This window comes from Arachis ipaensis, chromosome B02 (genome assembly GCF_000816755.2).
Source record: "Arachis ipaensis cultivar K30076 chromosome B02, Araip1.1, whole genome shotgun sequence".
Classification (NCBI taxonomy): Eukaryota; Viridiplantae; Streptophyta; class Magnoliopsida; order Fabales; family Fabaceae; genus Arachis; species Arachis ipaensis.
The window spans coordinates 10718569-10725952 of NC_029786.2; the positions used below are offsets into that span (position 1 = coordinate 10718569).

The following is a 7384-nucleotide window of genomic DNA, read 5'->3' on the forward strand; positions in this document are numbered from 1 at the left end:
AATTAAAAAATATAAAAATTGGGAGGACAATATATTTTTGAGGGTTTCATCACAGTAATACTTTACATCCATTGTTTCCAATTTGGGTGTCTTCTCAAATATTCAATTAGATACTCTGCCCATCATCATCAAAAAGGTAAATTAGTTTATTCAAACTCTCAAGATTTTCATCCTTACATTTTCTCAACCATGAACTTAAAGCTTGAGTGTGTCTCCAATACAGAGTCAAATTTTCTATCTTGGAAATATCATATGACAGAAAGAGTTTATAAGTATAAATAACTGTTTTGAAGCTTATGATTATAAATAGTAATGGTGTACACAGGTCTGGTTGAGTGAGGCTAGTACAACGAGAGAAGTTTTCATCTACAAGCCAAAGTTCCAACAGTCCAAAGTTATGTTGCCTATCATTATTTAGTTTTCAATTGGTCACTTTTTTCTTTCTTTGGCTGTAAGATATTTATGATTATAATTTAAGAAGTTAAATTAAGAATTTAAAATGATATGCACTCTTTTCAAAATTTATGATCTTATTGAGAATTGTATCATACATAGAATGTTGTTACATTATACATTGAAAGTTCCACCGAGGTTTTATTTCTGCTCGGCCTATGTTAGTGATGCCTCATTAAAACCTCAAATGCTAAAACACTAATACCTACCCAAATAAGAGGAAAAAGAGTACCCTCACCAAACATAATTTAAGTAATAATCATCACGAACAATTCACAAACATTTTCTATGTGATGCAGTGCCAATGATCATGCAGTCTCTCCTCCTACAAATATCTTTTGCGTCCAAGAAGTTGGCACCTTTGGCTCTTCCAACCATTTCCACACATTCAGCAAACCAGTCCCATCTCCAGTGAAGAAGAGTCCACCAGGACCTATCTCAAAGGATCGAACTTCTCGTCTTGTAAATATTCGACCTCTCTCTAAAAACCCGTAGAAGCAGGCACAGTAGGTAGCTAAAACAGCAAGAAAAAACAAGCCCCACATAACACAGACATTGCAGCAACAGTAGCAAGACAATTAGATGAAAGCTTGATGGTTACTCACATTGGCAATTCATACATGCGAACTGAATTGTCTTTGCACGAGCAGAACAATATTGGCTTGGCGTCTGCAGCAGTCATCCCATATAGTTCAAGAATAGCCTGTAATAAAAATAAAAATTGGATAAACCAATCACCTCCTTCATCGATAAAATTAAAATATCAACTCAAACATATTTGTACAGAAATGTTAGTGGTTAAACAACTTACATTTTCGTCAGTGTGAGTGTATGCCACTTTCAGAGTTCCCTCCTCAGTGCACACCCAAACATTGACTGTGCAATCATATGAACTCGATAATAATTAATCTTCCCAACAAATAAGTGATGTGACTACATCGGTATGCCCGTTAAGTGTCATTGTGCACTGTAATGTATCGAGGTCCCACACCTATAGATAGCAGAGTAACAAATATCTCAGACCCACTATTAGTTTAGAAAAGAGAATGAAACAAACAGTTGCATGTGTATACCATGAAGACTGATCATGACCATATTATAAATCTAAAAGCTTTGCATGAAAACATATATCTCATGTTGAAATAAATAAATACACAAACTGCTAGTTTACAGCAAACAGTACCTTGATGCTATGGTCCATTGACCCAGAATAAAGCATCTTGTAGCATCCAATAGCAAGACAAACCACCGGTTTAGTATGACCACTTAGTGTTGCAACCAGTTCGAAAGGAGACTCAGGTTTGGGATCAGAGCTGTATCTCCAAGCATAAATAACACCATCCTGCAATTTAAATAAACAGATTATTTTAAAACTAATAGACAACAGAGCTAGCTGAAATGTGACAGTTCTGATCAAACAAGAACAGTAGCAAATGGCTAACTATAAACAAAGGTTGAATTACAACAATCTTATTTACCTCTGCTCCAGCAAGGAGGATATCATTGCCAACATTCAAGGAAAGGACTTGCCTTTTAGGTCCATCAAGAGTAACATCTGCACCCGTCTGAATATTCCATCCCTTAACAACAACCACAATCAAATTATAAATTTGCAGTTAAAGCTCCTATACATAAGATATCATTATTACAATAAAATAAAAGAGGAAGTGTGAGCTTACCTTCACAGCATTCTTCACGCCGGCAAAAATCCATGGGCCCTCAGATATGAGCGAGGTAACTTCAGAATTAAGATGGATCATGTTAACACAATGGCCAGTGTTGCAATCCCATGCCCAAACTGTGCCATCAGTGCTACCAGAATAAAATTTATCTGAACCAGCAGGTAGTGCAATTCAAGTGACAACCTGTCAACAAAATTTGAATATTAGCATAAATGAATCTAACTCAATGGCACTTATTAAGTAATTAGAGTAAACATCTATATCAAATAATAAAAGGTGGAATCAGACATCTATACCATCTTGTGTTCATGAAGTTTTGCAAGTGTAGTAAAACCATCACCATAAAACCATGAATGCAAACTCTGACACAGGTCACCATGCACACAATTGTCAGTCATCCAATATTTACAAATACTGCATGATTTCTCCATAGGAGACTTAGCAACAGTGGCCACTTCTTCCACACTTTCAGTTTTTTCAATGGATATAGCCTTTTGTTCACACTGGGTTGGCATCTCAACAGACATAGCTTCTGATCCACACTCAACAGCCACTCGTGCACAATTTGCTGGCTACTTGAAAGCCTTGGGTGCGCAATTTGTTGGCTTCTTAACAGAGGAACTGGCCATCTTCTCAGCAGACCAATGTGGCTTCTTCGAATGCTTATATGTCATATTGGCATGATAGTATACAGTGGATGGCAATGTCGGTAAGCTATGCGAAAATCTGCAAGGATTTCTGTTGCATCTCCCAGCTAGCCAGTACTTAAAAAACTCAAACAACCCAATCAGAATAAGCTGCAGAATCCATTCCCTCGTCAAAACCCAAATTCTGCTTATCCCCCAATTTTCCATCAACACAATAACACCACTTGAGTATAATACAAGTTATGAACACTACAGAGAAAAGAACTTTCATAACAACAATAATTTACACTCGTTTGATAAGAAATCAAACAAATCCTCTCATATAATTTAATCTTGCTCTCCAACCAGTCAAACTACTGTATCTCAGATGATAATGAAATTAAATGGAACCCTAAAATAAAAATCCTAACTTTCCTCCAGGGAATGGCGTGGAGCTTCGGTCAATCCAATCGGAGAGAACAACTCTTCACTCACATCATCCATGGCAAAAAAGAAAGAGAAAATAGCGCAAAATTCCAAAGAAGGTAGCGTGCTAGGAAGCAAACCTGAGTTAAGAGTAGGATTGAGATCGGAAGGCCCAATAAAACTAATAAGAATTAGAATCACTGAATCAGAGTAGAGATTCAGCGAAGAAGAAAGTGTTTGTATAATAGTGTAAAGGAAAATTGGAAGCGACATGAGGTCCTTTATTTATAGGTTTGGTTGACGGTGGGCAGTTACAAATGTTAAGATTTCAGTGGTTTGGCCGTTTGGGTAAATCAGAAAAAGATTTCATAAGATCAGAAATTAAATGGCTAATTTTTTTTTTTTGTTATAGAGATCTAGGATGTGTTATGTCTAGTTATGAAGCACCTTTTGTTTTTTATATTGGAATAGCAATGGTGTTTTTTTGAAATGTGGACGGTTGGGATGTTATTCTCAAATGTGGAATCGTTTAATTAGAGAATCAGAAATCGGATCGTCCGATTTGTGAGTGGTACAGAAATCGGAACGAAAAATTTCTGTTAAAAAAATGAAAAAAATTTGAGGTACAGAAATCGGATTCTTGGATTTGTGTATCTTCCACACTTTTAAAAAACACTAAACTAGAAGTCATTCCACCTGGTTTAATCTCAAACCTGACTAGTTTGGAGGAATTGTACATGAGCAACATCTCCACTGAATGGGAGAGTCATGACAATGCTAGTCTTTCAGAGTTAGAGAATCTGAATCTATCAAATATTGACTTACAAATCCCAAGCGTTGACCGTTTGCCAAAGGATTTGTTTTTCAATAATTTGCAGTTATAAGATTGTCATTGGCTCTTCAAACAGACATCTAGAATTAAAAGATTGATTTGTTTTTTCATATATAATTTCAAAATCAACCAGGTATATACCAAAATCAGTCACCAATGTAGCATACATATTGAAATACAAAATACATTAAAAATGAGTTAAACTATACATGTATTTATAGACAAATACACGATGGCTGATTTTAGTCTGCATGTTTGTTTCAGAATATATCTTTGATTCCTGGATCGAAATTACTAATTTTTTGTGTTGCTTCATAGGTTAAATTTTCCAAATTGGAGAAAATTGAGTTGTCCTCCATCCAAATCCACCAACTATGGATCGGCCAAAAGCCACCTTTTGCAGAATTGGTACACTTGGAAGTGAAGGGTTGTGGGAATTTGGAATTTTTATTATCATTATCTATGGCTAGAAATATGGTGAAACTACAAAGCCTTTCTATCACGGAATGTGACAAAATGAAACTCATATTTTCAAAAGATAAAGGCAGTACTGATGTTAAAAAGAAGGTATGTATAAGTTTATATTTATTGTTGTTAATTTTAACCCAGATCACAATCTTAGTACTTAGTTGCTTATATGGCCATTGGCTTAATTTCTGTTCCTTGCTGTTGTGAACTAAAACAGGAAACAATCTTTCCAAATTTGAAGAATATCAAAGTGAGTAACATGAAGAGTTTGAGTGAGATATGTGACTTTGAATTCCCTGTAGATTCCTTTGTCAAGTTGGAGACAGCAGTTATTAATGAGTGTGGTAAATTGAATCATGTTTTTACTCATGACATGGTGGGAATATTTGAACATTTAAGCAGCTTAAGAGTTACTAATTGCAAGTCAATAAAAGCTATATTTAACCTGGATGGGAAAAATAAGCTTGCTGGTACTAGTAGGTATGCAACAATCAAACTACAAGATGTTCATTTACAAACACTCCCAAAATTGGAGCATTTGTTTAACTGGAAGAAAGATCGGCCGGAAGGGAACTTTAACTTGAAGAATCTACAAAAGATATGGGTTCAAGAATGTGGCAGGTTGGAAAACATATTTTCTTTTCATGTAGCCAAGACTATTGAAGATAATCTTGAATACCTTGTGGTGTCAGATTGTTCTCAATTGAGGGAAATTGTAGCTGAGGAAGAAGATGCCAATAACCCAAGTAATACTATTGAGTTCACCAAACTGGCAACAGTCAAATTTCTGAGACTACCAAAATTTAAGAGATTCTGCCGAAGAGACTATGAATTAAAGTTGCCAGCATTGAATGACTTGTCTATTGAAATTTGTGACAAGTTGGAACCACATTTCAAAAGAGACACCACAGATGCACAAAGAAAGCCTATGTATTTTTTTGAAGAGGTAGATAATGCCTTCAAACATTTGATTATTATTTTTACTCCATAGAAAATTTGAGCACATAAAATTTATAGCTAAGATATATAAATAACTAAAACTCTACCTTAATTCTTCTTTTGGTTATTTATCTTTATAGGCGCTCAATGAGTTGAAGTCCTTGCAAATTGGGTCACAGCATGCAAAGTTGTTAAGTAACTATGACTCCCGAATGGACAAATTAGAAGAGCTTCATTTTTCTCAATTGGATAGTACTGATGTCCTATATGCTTTCCTTCATAGCAATCCAAACTTGATGAGCCTTTGGTTGAATAGATGTTATTTTCAAAAATTGGTTCCTCTTGAAAGGCCTCCTAATATTGAAAGATTGGGGGTTGTTCCAAAGCTGAAAGGCTTGAATTTAATGGATTTACCATATCTTGAGGGAATCGGCTTTGAACGAGACGCGATTCTTCAGATGATTGAGTCATTGACTTTAAAGGATTGTCCACGTTTGGAGACTCTAGCACCTTCCTCTGTATGCCTCTCTCACTTGACAAAGCTGGAAGTAGTTGGCTGCAAAGGACTAAAATATTTAATATCACCATCCACGGCAAGAAGATTGGGTCAACTTAACACCATGAAGATAATCAACTGCCAATCTTTAGTGGAAATTGTGTCATGTGACAGAGAAAATTTAGGTGAGGTTGACCTCATTTTTGAACAACTGACAACTCTTGAGCTTGTGGCATTAGACAGCCTACAAAGTTTTTGTAGTTTCAAGAGTTGTTCCTTCCATTTTCCGATATTGGAGAAATTCGTGATGAATGTCTGCCCCAAGTTAGAAAATTTCTCTCAAGGAGTCAGTAACACACCGATTCTGCAAAAGGTGTATCTTGATGATGACAAAGAGAAGATGAGATGGTATTGGAAGGAGAATTTACAAGATACGATACAATATATATTCAAACACAACGTACATCTATATATGGATAAACTATTTCAATTTCTTCATCATTCTTTTGATAGTTTTCTCTTCTCCTCATTTACTTTAAAGATTAAAATTAACAAACTATTACTTAATTAAGATTATGTTTGAATTTCCGGTACAAAATAATAGAAAAAGTTCAACATAAAATGGAAGTATTGTAAATTTGATGTGTTTCATTTTTCTTTTTTTCCCTACTTATTCATGGGATGGAAAATAACACAAATGAGATAGTCTACGTAATTATATATATGTCCTAAGGTTTAGAGAGTTGATTATTAGAAAAAAAGAAACTCTTGGGTTTAGCAGTTTTTAGTAATTTTGGCCATCATCTAATCAGTATAAACATTAAATTGTCTTCAACAAATATATTTTACTAATTTATGTATACAAATTCTAAAAAATGTAGATACGTATTAATTCATGTATGCAAACTCTAGTAAATATATGTGCAAATTATATATTTAATTCTTGTAAATATGGGTGAAAATTATTGCTTGATATATTATGGTTACTTAGTATATTAGGTGGTATAGTGTACTCATCACGTTGCTGAATGTATGATAGTGAGTAGAAGTTAGTTTCTAGCAGTTAATTTACGATAGTTAGAAAGTTGTTATGCTTAACCAGAATTAGTTGATAGGAGTAGTTAATAATTAACATAGTATAAATTAAATTAAAATTCTTTTTAATAAGTATAAACAAGAATAATTATATTTGATAAAATAATTTTTAAAATTTAAAAAAGAGTGAAAAACATAATAGACATAAATATTAGGGTACATTTAAATATTTATTAATATATGGAGAAAGAAGAAGGAAAGAATATGCATAAATAGGAGAAGACTTGCAGGAAAAAAAAAGAGGAGGTGATTGTTATAGCACCTGTCTAATTTATTAGAAAAATTAAAAATTAATATTTAAATTTAAAAAGTATAAAATTAAATAATTATTAAATATTTAAAATTTATCATAAAAATAAATTAAATA

General features: G+C 33.8%; 1 protein-coding gene and 1 pseudogene across 1 annotated transcript in view; one reads left to right on the top strand and one right to left on the bottom strand.

The window, feature by feature from the left end:
• Positions 513 to 3570, bottom strand: LOC107624979 (annotated as a pseudogene).
• LOC107626889 overlaps positions 4482 to 7384 on the top strand; it is a 15519-nt gene continuing 12616 nt past the window's right edge. Inside the window, exons 1-3 of the mRNA XM_021116841.1 lie at positions 4482 to 4586; positions 4705 to 5433; positions 5567 to 6382. Coding sequence (XP_020972500.1) covers positions 4482 to 4586; positions 4705 to 5433; positions 5567 to 6382 — 1650 coding nt within the window. The remainder of the gene's footprint in view (positions 4587 to 4704; positions 5434 to 5566; positions 6383 to 7384) is intronic.